At 36.5% G+C, this 20,385-nt stretch overlaps 1 protein-coding gene across 2 annotated transcripts in view; it reads right to left on the bottom strand.

The window, feature by feature from the left end:
* Positions 1 to 20,385, bottom strand: part of LOC131071192 (protein TIC 56, chloroplastic) — a 111,416-nt gene that overhangs the window by 17,979 nt on the left and 73,052 nt on the right. For both annotated transcript variants that reach the window (XM_058006911.2, XM_058006910.2), the window contains one exon: positions 12,867 to 13,053. In XM_058006911.2, coding sequence (XP_057862894.1) covers positions 12,867 to 13,053 — 187 coding nt within the window. The remainder of the gene's footprint in view (positions 1 to 12,866; positions 13,054 to 20,385) is intronic.

The following is a 20,385-nucleotide window of genomic DNA, read 5'->3' as shown; positions in this document are numbered from 1 at the left end:
CTAGTTACATTTTAAAATTTTAAAATACAGTCACTTAAATTTGTATTTTTTAATAACAGTCACTGTAAATACTAAAAGCAGTGACTGTATTTTAAAATTTTAAAATCTAACTAGCATGTAAAAAATTGAAACTACTGTGCCCAAGACTGACTGTGAAATAAAAATAATAGTATACTCAGATACTGTATTTTTAGCTTTACAGTGACTGTATTTTTGTATTTTTTAATACAGTCACTGTAAATTTTTGTATTTTTTAATAACCGTCACTGTAAATACTAAAAGCAGTGACTGTATTTTAAAATTTAAGTGACTGTATTTTAAAATTTAAGTGACTGTATTTTAAAATTTTAAAATTTTAAAATCTAACTAGCATGTAAAAAATTGAAACTACTGTGCCCAAGACTGACTGTGAAATAAAAATAATAGTATACTCAGATACTGTATTTTTAGTTTTACAGTGATTGTATTTTTTTATTTTTTAATACAGCCGCTGTAAAAAATTTATACAGTGAATTAATTTTTTACAGTGACTGTAAATAATAATTTTTTTTACTGTGATATAGATAGGATTTATAGAAATGTAATAATTGAATAAGAGTGTTATTGTTCTCTAAATGTCGTCTCTCTCTTTTGCTAGGTTCTTTTCCAAATTTTTTTTGAAAGACAATGGCTTCTACTTCTACAGTTAAAGTTGGTGGCAAAAAGAGTGACCCCTGTTGGAAACATGGGACACCAGGTCCAAAACGAGGAGATCTCCTTTGTATCCATTGCACTAAGATTATAAAAGGTGGCATTAACAAGTTCAAATATCAACTTGCACAAAATGAATGCTGAGATACCAAAAAATGTAAGATGTGTCATGAAGACGTTACGAGGGATGCAATAGCAATGCTTGAAGCATATGATCAAAGGAAGGCAACAAAAAAGAGAACAGCAGAGGCAATGGCAGCCCCAAGGGCAGATTTGAGTTCTATAGGGTCACATACAGATGTGGGGGCATCTAGTTCTTCCCTTGGGCCACGGATACGAGGAATGGGAAGTGTGGGCAGCCATATGGAAAACTTCTTTGTTCCACGTAACACTCCTGGTGCACAACGTCGATTGCTAGGCACTGCATGGAATAAAGAGGCTCACCAACAAGCAAAGGTGGTGTGTGCTAAATTTTGGATCTACAACGATATTCTGTTCAATGTTGTTTCTAGTCCATCTTGGGACCAATTGGTCACCGCATTGATCGTGGTAGGTAAGGGGTTCAAGTCCCCAAGCTGTTATGAGATAAGTGGACTGTTATTGCAGGATGAGGACCAAAACACTCACGCATTAGTGGAAGAGCAAAGGGCTATTTGGGAAAAGAATGGCTGCACCATTCTTTCTTATGGGTGGACGGATGGTAGGAATAGGACACTCATCAACTTTCTAGCTGCTTCAGGGGGATAGTTAGTATTTTTTAAATCAATTGATGCCTCCAATGACGTGAAGAAAGTAGAGACCTTGTGCAACATGTTGGATGAGGTGGTGATGGACGTGGGAGTGCAGAATGTTATCCAGGTTGTGACTGATAATGCAGCTGCATATGTGGCAGCCAGCAAACTTCTAATGGCTAGACATGCAGCATTATTTTGGAGCCCTTGTGCTGCCCATTGTCTTGACTTGCTCCTTGAGGACATAGGGAAACTAAGCTGGGTAAAGAAAGTTGAAGATGGAAGGAATATCACCAAATACATCTACAATCACACATGGGTCCTGAATCTAATGAGAAAGCACACTGATGGTAAGGATCTTGTGCGATCGGGGGTCACATGCCTTGCTACCAATTTCCTCACCTTGCAGAGCATACTTGCTACATTGCCCAACCTGAAGCGGATGTTCGCGAGTGAAAGATGATTGGGGAGTCCTTATGCTACAAAGCCTGAAGTAGAGAAGGTTGTGGTTGCCATTTTTTATTCTAATTTTGCCAAGATGGTGGAGGAGATCATCAATGTAAATTTTGAAACTTTAATTGATGATTTATTATTTAATTTTTTAATATTTCAATCTGCTGATTTTGTTAAATTTTTTATATCTAGGTGTCGGAACCATTGGTGAGGGTGCTACGAATGGTGGATGGGGATCATGACTCCATGGGGTATCTATACGAGGCCATGGATAAGGCCAAAGAGGCGATTCAACACTTGTATGGGTCAAACAAGACCAAGTATGAACCCATATGGCACATAATTGATCAAAGGTGGAACCATCAATTCCATCAACATATTCGTGCTGCTGCCTACTTCTTGAATCCCAAGTTTTTTTACTCCCCGAGTTTCTAAGCAAATGCAGAGGTTAGAATTGGCCTTGACACATGCATTCGGAGATTAGTTGATGATGAGAACCGTCGAGACCTGATACTTGATGAGTTGCAAAGCTATAAGAAGGCCACGGGGGCATTGTTTTCTTCACCTGATTGCAAACGTAGGAGAGACACCTTACGACCAGGTAAAATAAAACATATGTTTAATTTTATTTTACCATTTATTTCTCTCTTTAAGATTGTTAAAATCTTTACAAGTTATAAATGACATTTTTTATCCTTGCAGATTTGTGGTGGGAAGATTATGGTGCCACAGTGCCTAATCTTCAGAAGCTTGCCATCCACATATTATAGCAGCCTTGTAGTGATTCTTGTTGTGAGCGCAACTGGAGTGTTTTTGAGAACATCCAAAAAAGCGCAATTGGTTGACTCAACAACGCTTGAATGATCTTGTCTATGTGTGGTACAACGTTCGATTGCATGAGAAGAAGGTGCTAGGGCAAGATTCACATGAAACACTTGACTTGGATGACATTGATCTGTATGCAACAGAATGGGTTGCTGCTCCCAATGATGTTGATAATGATTTGGATCTATTCCTTACTATTGAGCAGCTAAGTGAGTTGGGGAGGGTGGGAGAGGAATGGGATGCAGAAGTGGCAGCACGTGAGGAGGAGGAGGAGGAGCACGAGGTTGATCATGCAACAAAGGCACCTATCGAGGCACCTGTTGAGGATGTTGCCACTACTTCAACACCACCCCCCCAGCAGCAACAATCTGAAATGAGCTTTAGTCGTAGGCGCAATTTATGATTTCTCATTTTCATTAATACCAAAATTTGAACTTGATATGTAATCAGAATTTCAGAGGTTGTTGTTTTGTGGTCTATGATTCTATGACTCTATGTCACTATGATACATTGATATGTATTGAACTCTTATTCATATGTTGCACTTGTTTTTTGGTTTATGCTATGTATTTAACTCAAACTTTGATTTATATGTCACGGAAATCAGTATATGTTATACAAATTTGGTGTAAATGTGTGTTTTTGAATAATATTTTAAAAAAAATGTATTTTCAAATGTTCGATAAAGTTGCCGAGTTTTGGCGAGTCCCGAGTTTTTAAAAAAATTTGGGCTTGCCAAGTCATTGCCAAATCCAAGTTTTTCAAGCTTGCTCTTAAATACCGATTGAGAGGCTTTAGCAATTGAATAGGGTGTAACTAGAGACTATTTAGGAAATTGGACTATTGATTGAGTCATGAGTGTTGTCTTCGTGACCAAGCAAATGCTAATTGAAGATGGCATTGTATTTAGAATTTTAGAGAAAAAATAAATACTCTCACAAATGATTTCCAACCTAGTCTTGGATCTCTTTCATTTGTGAGTCTGTGATAGCTTGCATTTTCACACAGGAGATAATGGCCTTCTTCCATCCATCATCCTCAATGAATTGTTTTATATTGTTTGTATTTTGCTATGTTATTTGACTATTAGCATAGTGGTGTATTTTGAACTTAACTACTGCTGCATATATATATATATATATATATATATATATATATATATATATATATATATATATATATATATATATATATATATATATATATATATATATATATATTGCTTTTTATATGCCTTTTGTATTGATGAACCCAAACCCCCAAAAAGAATTTTGACCAAACCCGTGAACCAGAACCCGAGCTCGAACCGGACTAGCAACTTGAGTGAAAACACCAATAAATTCTCTAAATTATATCTTTCAATAATGTGGAGAATGTCTCCTGCAAGGGTTTTCGTCCTCACAAACCAAAGAGAAGCAATATCCTCCAAAAGAAGTAGCAATATCAATATCAAACCTAGCATCCCAAAAGAGCTTCACAAAATTCCTTTTATAGCTCTCCAGGCAAATTTGGCCCCTTTCACTTTGCCTTTAGTTAATAAAAGTCAATTTCTTTTTAATGTCCCAATGTAGCATTAAATAACAAAAGCTCGTCCATTTGAATAAATCACCTCTTTTATTTTATTACTAGCCTCTATAGTCCTTTAAAAAATTAAAATAGCAATAAAGTTAAATCTTTAATTTAACTTCATTAATTGAAACTTATAATCATTTTATTTAAAACCACTGGAATATATGAAATGTTGAGATAATCATCAAAACTGAATTCACCAACAATACTAAAAATAGGAACCCTGCTAGCTGGCTCAGTCAATGCTCAAAACTGACTTACTAAAAATAGTAATTATTGGAAGACTAACACAAATTCACTTGTGAAAAGGGTATTGTGCTCATAAAAATGGTAGAAGCTCAACTAAACATCAAATACTACCCAATTGCTCGACAAATTGCATCCAAAGTTCACTAACCCCAACACATTAGCCTACAAGAACCAAATTGGATATGCTAATGGTCCACTGACTCAACAGGTTAAGAAGGGGACATAACAATAATACGAGCTCTTAAAGTTGGTTCTACACTCATTACGATTCCAAAGATATCCCCCACCTCCTAGAATATGTTCAAGAATTGTAGTATGTCTCCATAAAGGAGATGCTTTATTGATTGCATATTTTTGGTTTGCACCCACACCCACTGAACTTGAACTACTAGCGATTCTTCCAATGTGATTTTGCTATTCTAAGAAATTACACAATTTTAAATTAGAAAAAAAAATGTAGGCCTAAAAGATGTACAAACTTACGGAAGTTCAAAACGAAGATCCAAAACCATTATAACAAATTGTGAAACTTGTTTCTCTTTTTCTAAAAGAGAAATATTAAAAAAAAAAACTTGAAAAAATTCATCAAATCTTGAAAAAAAAAGTTAAAAGACTAGAGAATAGGGTAAAACGCTTATCTTAGATGATTAAATCTCCTTTGTTCAAGCTATCTTCCCTCCTTCAGCACTCCTCAATCAATCCCCTTCGAAAAACAACCACTTGCCCTTCAAAATGCCAAAATGAGAAAAGAGAGTGAAGAGACAAAATGTGCTTTGTCTAGGGCGAAATGATACCTTATGGGGCGTATTAGGCTTTCAATCAAAAGAAAAAGTTAAAAAAAAACAATATTTCAAAGTGATTTGGCGTTTGTTAAAGGGGACCAACAGGTTCCCTGTGGGTTCACCATGGGTATGCCTAAGAGCACCCCAGACACCTCGAGTGCACAATGGGTACATGGGCGTATATCCACAGCATACCCAATGTGAATAGGGTGTACCCTAGATGCACCTAGGCGTACCCACAGGCGAACCCGATGCGTTTGCACGAAGCCAACTACACGTACCCGATTACTTAATCAATACTACAAAAAACAATTGGGGACTAGTTACATTTGGGTATGTCCATACAAAAAAAAATCATATATATATATATATATATATATATATATATATATATATATATATATAAATTAAATATAATAATTATATATTAAAAATTAAATATATACATTATAAATTTTATATTAGTTTTAATTAATAATTTTGTTATATGATTACTGATATATACTAATATAGTGTATAATACTTTTTAAAATTATTTTATAATATTAATTATTAACTACAGGGGTTCACTCCTTCACCATCAAAGTGCATGTTATTCTTATTTGCATCAAAATTTGTGGATTGCTCCTCCCACTCCTTCCCCTGTCAATATGACAATTATTCTTATTCAGTATCACTTATTCTAGTTCCTATCGCAGTTATTGTTTGAAACAAAATTACCCATAATGCAAACTATTATGTTTAGGATTTTTTATTTTTGCCATTTCAAAAGTAAAGAATTTTATATTTAGGGTTTTGCTAGAGGTCTAGAGTTGCTAACTAAACAAATCTTGTTCATTTTTGTGTCAACTCCAATTCTGGACGTTACATACCTGAAATCGACCTTATTTTCCAATGATTCAATAACTTAAACATACATACATACACACATATATTCTTGTACCTATACCCATACCCAAGAATAAACATTGTCGTATCAAGTTTCGATACCCTAGGCAAAATATATATCAATCCAACCATAATCAATCCGGGAAACAAAATCCACCCAACCCCATACCCAAACCGTCTACTTAGATTTTCAAGTAGATGATTGTAAAGAGGAGCTTTTCTATTGCTGCATTTGAACAATTGAGATCCAAACAACTAGTCTTCAAACATAGTACCAAGGGAGTTGCAAGGACGAGAAAAGGAATTTGGAACCTTATGATAAATGGAGGTGAGGTGTTGACATGGATATTAGAGTGATTAGGTTTGGAATTTTTAAAAATTATGTTTAATAATAAATAGCAAATAGGTGATACAAGAGATTTGTGGATATAGTAAATGATACTTGGGATGAGTGAACTATGAGAGACAGTGAAAATTGAAAAGCCTATGTTGCCACTTTGGTTTTGGCGATTAGCATTTTTTTCTCCCAGGTTCAGTATAGTTGAGTTCAACCATAATACACACACAACAAGCCAGCAACCAAACATCAACAACACAACATAAGACAAAACAGTGCCAAGGAACCAAAAAGAGCTACTGTAATTCCTTCAAGATATGGGCAGCTTCAATGTCTTTCTGGATCAGGTGGTCATGGAGATTGACCGCCTCCTAGATAATCTTATTCTGGTCCTCCATAGGCTTGACCTGGCTTCTGGTCCTTTAGTATAGATATTTGTTACTGCTTATATATTTTCTCAGATATATTAAAAAATAAAATACTAAAATAATATAGATAGTATTCTACTAATAGAGATTATTCCAATATAGTTAAAAGATAAATTTAATACAATATTAGTTTTATATAAATATAGAATTTTTTAAGCTGCAAATATTTATATGATTTTTATATATTTTTTGCACTAACATACCTAGAATGCACTCAAACTTCCCTGAACATATTGTCGTATCGGCATACCATATCCACCTACCTGTACCCATACTTAAATTCGATTTAGTAACATAGTGATAAGTCAATGTAAATTGTCAAATGTTAAATATAAATCAAAGCAATTTATATTACTACTAGTGCAAGTAGAAAATCAATGCAAATTTTCATACTGCTTTTCATTGAGAGCATTAAAGTTATGAAGTGGTTCATTAGAATCACATGCAACATCAATGGCACTCTCACTAGCTACGCTATGTGAGTGATTCTATGTAGAAGCCTCACTACCTTATTTTTTATTAATACTAATGAAAGTTGTTTGTTAGGGTGGATTAGGGTTTTTAGTTTTATTCTAGTTTTGTTTTTTTCATTAAAATAATACCTTTTGTGATTCCCAAGCAAGTTCTAACTAGTTTTAGTTTTATTCTAGTTTTGTTTTTTTCATTAAAATAATACCTTTTGTGATTCCCAAGCAAGTTCTAACTAGATTTGCCCCATGGATTCAGCTCAAGTATGTTCACATATACCTTAACCCTAGACATACCTAGGTTGATTCCATAGGCCTAGGGTAAGACCCTAGGTGTTCCCAGGCCAAGAACCAAGATCAGTACCTAGATTGAACGGAACCTAGTTTGGCCAAGGTTCTTGTCAAACATGGTAAAGAGTGATAAGCCTTGATTTCATCTTTGACTTGATCGGTTCCCTCCCATATGACGACACATGGATTGTTGTGGAATTGATTGTATTATAAAAATTAATAGAACGCAATATTTTAATATTCTATTAACTAACAGGATACCAATTACAAAAAGGTTCATCTCCTCATATAAAAATCAAAGAATGAACCCATGCAAAAGGATAAACATGACATGACTCACCTAACACTAATAATAGCAAACTAAAAGAGTAGAGAAAACACTTGTTGTTGCATATGTTGTCATTGATGTCAACTGTATGATGATGACAATGGAACAATTTAGAAGAGCAGTAACAATGGAAGGCTAGAATGATGATGGAAGGCTAGAAATTGGAAGATTAGAAATTAGTACCATTTGTTTTTGTTCACTACTGCACCTTATCTTCTAAAGTTCAAGTTTGCAAGTAGTTTGAAGATGTTTGGTTAAGGCCAAGGCAGGAAAGGCGTCATACAAGTCCTGAAAAATGTACCACATTTCTCTACATTTAAAGAAATGGTTTCACGGTTTGGAAGCAAGACAGAGGAAGATGTGAAGTACATATGTTTCTCACCTGAGATCACAAAAGCTTAGGTAGAAGTTTCAGGGGATTGCAAGTGAAGTTGGTATTACTGCCTGACGGAATGGGTCAGAAGAAAGCTCTGCACTTCTCTGCACTTCAATATTTGTTCCAACGGTTTGAAGGACTTGTTTATATTGTCTGTATACTACCTCATCACATGTTTAAGGTGTTTAGGTGTGCCGCAAGCATGGATTTAAATGATCTATCTCGAGACTGTGTTTTCAGGTTTGGATGTGCTGCTGGGTTCAGTATCTGTTTGCTTGCACCAACTCAACATTGTGTGAGAATGTAAAAGGAAGTGTTTGGGAGCATTTTTGGATTTCATATAATGATTGTTTGTGCTCCACATATTGGTTCCTATTCTATTAGAGATGATAAAGCCAAAGCCATTATTGGTTTTGCTATCTCTGATTCTGAATTGCAAGATGTAGACACAACAAAATCTTCTAAGGAAACCTAGGTAAATTTGAATGCACTGTTTGGAGCAAAAATGGTTAATGCAAAATTTTCACTATAACTTAAGCTTTTCAAATTCAAGATGGCAGACAGAGTCACTATGTCTAACCACATAAACAATCTGAGATCTCTGCTTCAACAACTAGTAGAAGTCAATGCTACAATAGATGATGAGGATGTCAAAGCCATTTTGTTAACTTGCCTCAAAAATTCAGCAATGTCATATTTACTATTAATTAGCTATCCTAATTTCAGCTCTCCTAATTGAAGAAAAGACGACAATCGCAGGAGATATTAAGGATTATTCTCAAACTGAGACAGCGTTATACACAAAACATAGAAGATCAGATAACAATGAAGGAACTAAATGCTACTATTCCAAGAAAATAAGCCACAAAAATTGGGACTGTAAAATTCAGGCAAATGATATTCTGAAAGAAAAGCTCAAAGAAAAACTAAATGAAGCTAATGTAGCCATTTTTAAAGACCCTCTAGATGCTGAAAATGGTGAAGAATTTGCTTTGTATGCATTTTAAAGAACCCCGCACTTTGAAGACATAAGGAACCCAATGTAGATGAAGTTCAATATGGATGGTCCTCACAATAGTTTGGGAGTTCTATAGATATTGGGAGTCATACCTTTATGAGGGTTATGAGACAACTTGATGGAACATTGTGGATGCTGCTCAAACATGGATTGTCATCCAATGATTTGAAAGATCCGTGATTTGAGAGTTCGAGGAGGTGTGTAATGTCCCCTATTCCAAGGCTAAGTTGATAAAAGATAATATTAATATTAATTATTTAATATTTTTCTTAAAATTAACAAAATTACAGAAAATATTAAATAATTAATAAATAAAGTGACTTAAGACTTAATCTAATAAAGTCACTTAACAGATAACCGGCAGAACTGTTGCAGGGGAATAATAGTGCTATATTTTTCATTTTGGGATTGGAGTTTGGCAGAAAAGGAAACATTGTTTAAAACCCGAAGTACCATTTTTGTCAGTGAGATATCTGGCCTAAATGGCCTTGGAAGGATCACACTGATTTTTCAGGTGAGTTTATTGGAGTCCATGGAATTTGTGAAAGTTATAAGAAAGGTTGCAGTATTTTGAGAAAATGGATATCAAATGTATTCTAAGGTTGATGGGCCGTTGTGGGCAATCATGGAACTTGAGTATTTGATGGGAACTTTCATTTCCTGAGCAATATCTATATTGAATTCTTTATGTTCGAACGAATCACTCAAACTGGTAATTGCAATGGTGTTCCTCATGATTGGCATTTGTTGGCTGAATCCTTCTTAATATGAACGTCTGCAGGGAAGACTATACAAATTGGTGGTGAATGAGTATATTTTCAAACAGAGGCTATGCTTTCGAGTTGGACATCTTGTTGAATAAGTCGATACGCTGAAGCAGTTCTTGTATCAGAATGAATTATTCCCTGAACAGAGGTTTCAACTTGCACATTGGAGTGAGATGTGGTGATCTGAAGTCGTATTATGCCCATTATGCCTTTGTGGTGATTCTAACTGAGATGAAGAAAAGATATTCCCAATATCGGGATTGACAGACATCTGATGGATAGACAGGAAACTCATATGCAAGAAGAAATTATCTGGCAGTTACCGGGAGCAGTCAATATCATCATATACATCATAGTTGAAAAACTCGGACTCGCCACAGACTCGGCAAACCAAAAATTTGGACTCAGACTCAGACTCGTGAAAGACTCGGCAAGGACTCGGCAAAAAAAAAACGGTAGTTTGACAAAAAAACATAAAGAAATTAATGCATTTCGAAAACATAAGAGCCATAATTGAAACATTACACATGTCACATACTCATAGTTTCAGACTTTCAACTCTAAAATGTATAATACCAAGATTTCTTCAATGCTAATTATGCTTTTATATGGAGCCTAATCAGACTCAGAGGTTAAATTTTCCCTACTTCCATTGGCTCAATTTCCCCCTATATTTTTCGACGGGGGTTTCGGGGCAGCACCCCCAAGTTGGGGTCAAGGGGCATCGCCCCTTGCGCGCTCCCTATCGCGATACAGGGCGGGGTCGAGGGACAGCGCCCCGCGAGGCCAAAAATACTTTTATTATTTTATAAAGGCGTCGGGTGTTATTTTTATTTTATTTTTCACTCCCTTAGTTATGCCAAATGAAGGCAAAAAAGATTTTTAAAAACTCAATTTTAAAGCTTGCATGACTTTTTTCTGGGTCGCGCGAGTCCATTTGAAAGACTCGCGAGTCCATGCAAAAGACTCGCAAGTCTTTCAGATGGACTCGCCAGGACTCGCATCGCGAGTCCTTGGCGAATCAACTCGTGGCTCCCATGGACTCGCAAGTCCGTGGCGAGTCCACGAGTTTTAAAACTATGATATACATGACCTGTAAGGGGTGAGATACAATAAAAGGTGCAAGCTATTATTTCTATCAGACTTCTGCTCTCTTTGTTTTTAATTAAGACTATTAACAGCGATGCATTTCCTATATATATTATTTCCTGTTTGGATACTACTTTCTGAAAAGCAAAACTGACAGACACAACATCTTAGTTGGATCAAATTGGGTAATATTCCTTGGTGTCTTACAAGGTGGCAATTCAGTTTGAGAATTCAACTCAGGAGCCACACCTTTACAAGGGTTACAAGGCAGCCTGATGGAGTTCTACATGGTTTATATCTAAGTCACCACGTTCGAGTTCGAGTTTGAATTCGCCAACATTAAAATTCGGATGAAATTCGATAGGAGAAAAAAAATCGATATTAAATTCATTTTATATAAATTTGATTTTTTTTTAAATATAAATAATATATCTAAAAAATATGTTAATAACTTAATAATCAATATTAAATTTGTTTAATTTAGTTTAAATATATAAATTTATATTGTCTAATTTTATATATTAATAATTAAAAGAACATTTCTAAAATATTAATATGTTAAAATGTTTACCAAGATAGAGTTTATATTTATATCCATAAAATTTTGGTTTAATTTTTTAATATTAATTAAAATCACATCGCGTAAAGGCATCACATTGCATGCCGTTTCCAAACCCTACCCAGCAAGGCATCACGTCTTAAAAGTTTTGCTTTAATTTTTTAATAGTTTTTTAAAAATTTGTCAATAAAGTCTTTTTAATATTAAGATTTATATGAATGTTTATATTTGAGCAAAGCTGCCAACGCGGCCATCTCAAAAGCCCTGCCTGCAGCAAGGCATTGCGTCTGTCTGTAGCCATTCAGTGGCCCGTCTACAGCCCTTCAGAGGCCCTCATCCCTCTTGGCGGCAACTGGGAACTGTTACTCTGCCAACGGAAAAAACATCCCCCCAAATTTGAGACGAATTTTTCCAAACTTCATACTTTTTTTATAGGTTCGCCGAATCTCGAACCTGAAGCCAAAAATTCGGCGAACGCAGTGACTAAGGTTTCAAAGAAAAGCTGTTGACCAGAAAAATAAGTCCAGGCAGATTGGTTTGTTTGTCACTATGTATTAGATGATATGGGTTACCTTTGTAATTAATTCAACTTAGTGACTTAAGTGGTTATTTTTATTTCCTTTTTACTATTTTTAAAATGTATGTCATATCATGTGTGTGTTGTTATTCAGACTCTTGCACAATCTAATCCAAAAACAACATTAGTAACTATCATGGAATGAAAATCTGATCTCTTTAATGTTGTCCTTTACATGTGTCATTTTATCCATTTCATCTTCGGACTCTATATAAGGATGGACCTATTTGTAATCATTATCCCAATTTCTAATAGAATAATATATTGTGTTCTATTTTGTTTTTAAAACATCAACATGGGACACATCACTAGTGTTCATAAATGTTGTTAATAAAGAAACCCTAAAACAAGCAGAATAATAACCAATTTTTGATGTTAAGGAAATGAAAAATATCATTTAACAAACACATAAAAATCAATAGAAAGAAACAAGAATCAGCACCTCTGGAAGATGATAAAATATATAGTTTGTTGGCATATCCATTTGTCGCTCTGCAAATGGTGGACCTGTATTGTAAGAACCAAGTGGTTCACGGTACCACCCAGCATATGTGACATCATCCATAATTTGTTCCATATTTAGAATTTCCCAGGGTCTTAATCCAGGAAACACTTTAGCCATTAGTTTCCTGTCATCAAAAGCACTATTAGCTATGAAAATAAACCAGATTGCAAAGACACATTCTCCACAGGCAGTTCCAAGTTACTTCTGACACAAATAGACAATAATGCAGCTTAAACACTGTAGAACTCCCTGGTGGTTTTGCAAGACAAAACATAAATCCAGATGGTAACAAAGGAAAATGCTGATCATGATATGAATGCTAAAACAATGAACATTAATACCAAAAAATTATTAAAAACTCTCTATTTGTTAGAAATAGAAAAGGAGGAACATATGTGAGACGGAGCATTCTAGCACAATATAATCCAATAATCTGCATGGAAAACATACATTTGTTTTCAACAGTCAAAGCTCTATAGATGTAAATCCCATCTTCTGAACAGTTCATTCAATCTTTTATTCATACATGTTTTTCTGGGTAGACAACTCAAGAAGTACCCAATTAAAAACAATGATATTCACATTAATTACTTTGAAGGACAAATGAAACTAATCAGACATCTGCCATAATGTAAGCAAATTATCAAATATGTGGAGAAGAACAATATCAAACAATCTGAACTTTTACATTAGCATGCCTTTACAACAATAGCATGGCACAAGCAATGCTCATCATGATAATTCTTTTTTGAAAATCATTATTCTAAAGGGCTTAAAAGCAGGGTAAAAATAGTGTTAGTTTGATTTGAAAATTCAACACGAAGATGTTCATTGACATTGTACATGTTGAAAACGCAACATTTTGTAGAATTTCAAGGCAGAAAAACATTGGAATGCACAATACTTTTGTACAAAAGGATATGCTAGAATTTTACTCCAGGAGCCTAAAAATAATATTTATGTCAATCTTACCCTACTGTGAATTTAGCTTTGTAACAGACTGCAATTTCATTCAAAAATGAATTCAAGTCATAAAATGCCTTAGAGAAACTGGTTTGTAAGTTTCTCATATAAATTTGCTAAAAAGAAAACAAGAAATATTATCATGATAGATGATATGAAAACAGGGCCTCAGAACTTATTTAACCTTTGAAACAAAATCTCTTACCATGGAAGAGAAGGTTAACGAGAGCGAGGAAATAATACTGCAGACAAAATATAGAAAACTCCGGGCTGAGTCAAAATCAGAAAGGCTACATCAGAATACAATTATAGAAAAATTGGAAAATGGTTAAGAGGAAAGAACCGTGTCCGTACCAAATAAAAAAAACTAGAGCTCCTATTCTGATAGCAGTTGAAAGCAAAAATGGACTTTGTGCATCTATTTCATCAGCAGTAGCAAATAAGATGTTGAATTTATTACATTATGTTTCTTTGGAGTGATGACTATAGAAACAAAAGAATTGTGTTCATACCTACGAAAGGTTATCTTAATACAAAAGAAACAAGAGCGAGAAGCAGATGAAAAGGTTCATATTTGCATAAGTTCTGTAGTCCTTGGCTTTGAAAAAGAACTTAATGAGAAATAAATCAGTACCATTTATCAGTACTTTTCTCATCCAAAGTCCCTCTCCTCCAAAGGTCACTTCAACTAGCATGTACAGATATGCAAAAGAGAGATATCTATGGTAGGTTCAGCTCTCACAAGTGAAGGAAATCGAGCAGGGTATGTGTTGTGACATTTTCACACATCACCCCATTGCAAATAGGGACCCCCACTTTTTTGCTTCGTAGCATAGTTGTCTTGGCTTAGTTGTCTAGCTTGGCAATATTTCGAGCCTTCAACCTTTTGCTTGTGAGAAGAGGCAGTGCCTTTGATTGTCAGGATGTGATCAAGTCAGCATTTCCATATCTCAGACTAGGATGAGCAAACAACCTTCAGCTTCCTTTTGTCAAAGTGCTTTAATATTTGGATAGGAGTCAAGGTCTTCATTGAGTAAGGCTTCGCAATATAACCTTCAGGCAATAAATGGCTAAGTCAAGGCATGAATTCTGTGATGGATGCTCGGGGTGATTGAATAATCCTCAAGCAAATCTATGTCCCTATAGAGGATGATAAGTGAAGATGAGAGATGAGTGAAGGAATGAAATTGAAGTATCAGTTGTTTTCCTTGGAAATCCAAAGATAAAGTCTTCACCAAAGGTGAAATCAGCATCATGATGAGACAAAGTGTGCACTCAATGCTCAAATCAGGTTAGAGGTGAAGTGATTAATCAGCCTTTGACCTTCACAAATCCATGACTTCAAGGAATAAGTGAAGCATATAATTTGGGTGACTTAATAATTAGAACAACTATAACAAGGAAATGTCAAGTCACCCACATTCTTCCTTGATTGGCCAAAATCCATAGCCATCCTTACATTCTTCCTTGGCATGCTCAAATCCATGGCCTTCCTTGCAATCTTCCCTTGCTTGGTAAAATCCGCAGCCATGATGAAAATTTTCCTTGACATGCACAAATCTACAACCAAGGAGTATTACTTCCTTTGTATGCTCAAATCCCCGGCCTAGGATGCATTTCTCCCTAACTTGCTAAGGTCCACACCTTGTGAAAGTCAAATGTTTGAAGAGCTTGAAAGTGATCATCCAATCTCAATTCCTTGTTGAGTGACGATGAAAAAGCCTTGATGAATGATGATAAAATGCTTTGAAGTAAATTGAGTGAGGAGAACTTACTGTTGTCATTTTATGACACCCTTGGTCCATCAGTAAGAACCAATCAGAGATACGATCCATGGACCAGCACTGCCCTAGTTGGTCAAGGAGAAAGCAGAAGAATCATGAAGTGTGAGGTGTTGCCTTGTCCGGAGGAAGTTCCTCTCTTGGCCTTTTCTTCCTTTCTTTCTCTGGAACTCCGGAACCCTGAGGTTCCGAAGTTCCTTCTCTTTGCCTTCTCTTGTTTTCCTTCTCCGGAACTCCGGAACCCCGAGCTTCCGAAGGTCCCTCTTCGTTTTCTTCCTTTCCCCAGAACTCCGGAACCCCGAGGGTCCGAAGTTCCCTCTTCGTTTTCTTCCCTTACCTGGAACTCCGGAAACCCCAGATTCTGAAGTTCCTTCCCTTTGCTGCCTCTCCTTTCTTTTCCCGAAACCTCAAGGTTCTGAAGTTCCTCCCTTTCTTCCCCTCCTCTTCTGTTCTTCGGAACTCCGGAACCCCAAGGTTCCAAAGTTCCTTTCTCTTCTTCTTCCCTTCCCCAGAACTCCGGAACCCAAAGGTTCCGAAGTTCCTTTGCTAAGTCCTGCCTTTTCCTTGCCTCTTGTCAATTCCCCGGAACTCCGAAACCCCGAGGTTCCGAAGTTCCTTCCTTAGCCCTTTTTTCAGTTCCCCGGATCTCCACAACCCAAAGTTCCCTGCTGCTCTCTTTTCTCCTTCCCGGAGCCCCGAGGTTCCTAAGTTATTTCCTTGTCTTCCCCACTTCAAAAACCCGAGTTTCCGAAGTCCTCGGACTTCTTTCCAACTAGCAACAATTCTGGATGGCGTGATCAAGACTCAAAGCTTTAAATGCTCCGACAACTTTTGTGACTTAAACACCTTCTTTTGTGGAGCCACAAGGGTGCATTTAATGTTTTTGGCAAGATTTCCATCAGGAGAGGTAGGGGGCCATGCTTGTTGTGGTAACTTATGTCATGTCTGCATGCTCTAACTTTGGAAGGTCAGTCAATCCACCCTTCTCAGGGTTGCCTTTTCAGGGTATAGCTAGGTTGCTTGCATGTATAGAAGTCAAGTGCATGCATTTCCCTACACTCCCATACTGACACACAGGGGTCATGATCACTCTTGTAGCCATTTTTCTATATAAAGGTTGTTAAGCCTCATTGTAAAGGGTTCTCTCCCTGCTGGCTTGAGCTATTCCATGCTCTTTCACTTCTCTTGTATTTATCTTGCATTTATGCAACTATAAGTTTGGCCATTGGCCTTATAATGAATTGAAAATAACCATTCTTGCCTTCCTTCAAACTTATGTATGTTGTGTATGTTTCTTTACCTTCATCATAGGTGTATGTTTTGTGGCTCCTCTCTTATATGCTCTGTTAACTTATTTCTGAGTGTGACTGGTGGGAAACCTTCTCCCCTCTTGACATTCAGCGAATTCTAACCTCCATACATGCATTGGGGTCACTCATACAATTGAAGTTTGTGCATCTCCTGGGTGTTTCAGTTGATTCTTTGTGTCATTTCAGGTAGGTGTTGTGACGTTTTCACACATCGCCCCATTGCAAATGGGGACCCATGTTTTTGCTCGTTTTGCTCGTTTTCGCTTTGCTTTTTAGGGTTTTGGTTTAGTTTGTCAGTTGTCTGGATTAGGGTCAAGCCTTAGGGTTTTTCATTTTGACGTTTTCAGGCCAGAATCCAGTCAGTCTTGAGAGCTTTTTGAGCTTCCTTTCGTAGGATGCAATTTTGAATAAAGTGAATTCGCCAGAATTGTCTATTTTCAATTGGAATTTTGAATGCATAGTCCTAAATTTGTCTAAGTGTGAATGATGAAATTGTGAATTTTGTCCAATTGAGTATGTTTGACCAAATTTTGAGTTTTTTGATATTTGATCCCGGGCATCGGGAATGATTTGTTTTTGCCTTGTGAAGTGATTAAACTTGTGAAATCATGATATTTTGGCCTGTAGGAGCAAAATCGCTCCTGTCCCTCAGTGAAGGACCGGAGCTCGTTTTCAAAAATCTTACTATCTCTGCAGGATCAAGATGATTTTTTCGAATGGAAGCAGTAAAGAAAGGCGTGATCTTTCCGTTGAATATAAATTGAAGAATTTCACGAACACAGAAATGCCTCAAGAAGCAAAATCGCTCCTGTCCCTCAGTGAAGGACCGGAGCTTAAAATCAGACATTGTTGTGTCCTTGCAGGATTTTAACAACTTGACGATTTAAAGAGGTCCAAGGAGATGCATTTTACCAGTTGAATATAATTTGAAGGCACAAACATGAAGAAAAGTGGACCAAATATGCAAAATCGCTCCTGTCCCTCAGTCAGGGACCAGGGCGAAATCCATTGTAGCTCCTGTCCCTCTCCCAGGGACCAGAGCGAAATTCTTCATAAGGCATGTCTTAGGCAAAGATCAAGCAAGTTCTATGTTTGAAGGCAAGAAAGGAGGTGAATTGAACTCGTTGAAGACAAATTGAAGATTACCAAACATCTACAAGGGACCCAAATGCCCAAGTTCGCTCCTGTCCCTCAGTCAGGGACCAGAGCAATTTTTGCCTTAGACAAATTTCTTGCCACGTAAGAGCAAACTCCAAGGCATGGATGAATGAAACGGAGCATAACAAGATCATTGAAGATAATTCTTGAAGTTAGTAAAGTGAGATGAAGCCTACAAGAGCAAGTTCGCTCCTGTCCCTCAGTCAGGGACCAGGGCGAAATTATGATTATTTTGCTTTCTACCTAAGTTCAAGACACTCCAAGACGAAGTACAAGGTGGTGAGGACGTTTTAAGGCATCTCAATGAAGAATGAAGTATCAAAGGTCGCCAACATTGAAAGATTTGCACCAAATACCCTAGTTCGCTCCTGTCCCTCAGGCAGGGACCATAGCGAAATTTTCATGAGGGCTTAGATTTTGAAGGATTAACAAGTATCAAGTGTTCAAGGGAATCAAAAGGACTTCATTCTACACAATGAAAGTAATGGCAAGTTGATGAAAGCAAGCATGAGCCCAAGACATTGAAGTTCGCTCTTGTCCCTCAGTCAGGGACCAGGGCGATATCCACCATATTTGCCAATTCATTCAAAATTCATGCCAAGTCAAGATTGTACATGGTTGCACAGGGTCTAAGGCGTCTTAAGATGATGATATGCAAAGGTTTCAAACGTCAAAAGACTATCAATTTGAACAAGGAAGCTATATCGCTCCTGTCCCTCATTAAGGGACCAGGGCGATTTTCATTAAATCATTCGTTTTCCTTCAAGATCACGTCAAAGTCAAGGTTCGCAAGATCAAGGATATCATTTGCAAGGTGATGAACAAGAAGTTAAAGGTTAAGTACGAAGAATGTTGGCTAGAGCTTCAAGATCGCTCCTGTCCCTCATCAAGGGACCAGGGCGATAATCTTCCAAATAACGAATATGCCTTGTAGAAGTCAAGTGAAATGAGAGTGGAATGAAAGAATAACATTGTTTATCCCTCACAATGAAGATTGAAGTTTGAAGTTACAAAGGTCAAGGAGAAAACACCAGGATCGCTCCTGTCCCTCACCAAGGGACCAGGGCGATATTTGCCAAAATACTTGTTATCCTTCGAAGATCATGTCAAAGCAAAGTTACAAAGGGTTTGAAACGTCGTTTGGAAGGCAATGAATGAGGAGTTAAAATCAAGAACGAAGAATTTCAAGTAAGAACATAGGGATCGCTCCTGTCCCTCTCCAAGGGACCAGGGCGATATCACCTCAAGAGGCACTCATTTGCAAGGTCAAGTCACCCAAGTTTGAAATTCCTAGTAAAAATGCCAACTTCAACGTAAGGATGAAGATTTTGAACGTCAAAAGCACAAGAATCAAGACCAAATTGAAATTTCGCTCCTGTCCCTCAGTCAGGGACCAGGGCGATGAGGTTTGTACTTTTCCATTTTCAAATTTTGGGCGCTCAAACATTTTTGAATTTATTTGAATGCTAAAAATCGATAAAGTTTGAAAATTCAATTAAATTAGCATTTAAAATTTGCGCAAGATATTAATTAATTATTTTTGCCTTGTAAAAAAAAATCGAATTTGTTAATTTAAAAAACAAAGGTATTTATAATTAATTATTAATTATTAATTTAATCAAATGAAGCGCTTGGGTTTATTTTATCAAAGTCGGCCTTTATTATTTATTTAAAAATCGTTTAAATTGCCTTATTTTTTTACAAGTCGGCCTCAAGGTAATTGTGGTGTGAGCGCTTATAAAGGGAGGTGAAGATTTTCACTTTCACATTATCATTTTACCATCTTCATTCACATGCGATTTGAGGAAGACAAAGGAGAAGTGCGAATTGTATTCTCCAAGGTGGTGCGAAGTATTATCCAAGGAGGACGTTCCTTATCCTTGAAGATCACGTTGAAGGCTTCTAACGTTAATTTTGCCTAGGCAAATTCCTCACTTTGCATTCTAGTGTTAGCTCTCAAGAGAGGTATGGCGATATGGATTTATTGTTTTTGAACGTTGATCGTCATAGCTTAAATTTTGAATTTTGAAATTTTGAATTCCCCTAGCTCAATCGTCGTTTAGGAAATGATAACTCAAGGACTTATTATGAAGTTTCCTAAATTTAATCTCTAATCTAGTTATTCATTGCAAAATCATGTTACTAATTTTGAAATGTTGTAGGCATCAAATGGAGATCTCATCAAGGAAAATCAAGCCGGATCAAGGACGGCCTTCGCCGGGACGATCATGCAAGGATAGGGGT

The sequence above is a fragment of the Cryptomeria japonica genome, chromosome 7, assembly GCF_030272615.1.
Source record: "Cryptomeria japonica chromosome 7, Sugi_1.0, whole genome shotgun sequence".
NCBI classification, from domain to species: Eukaryota; Viridiplantae; Streptophyta; class Pinopsida; order Cupressales; family Cupressaceae; genus Cryptomeria; species Cryptomeria japonica.
This window is presented reverse-complemented; position numbering and strand designations above follow the sequence as displayed.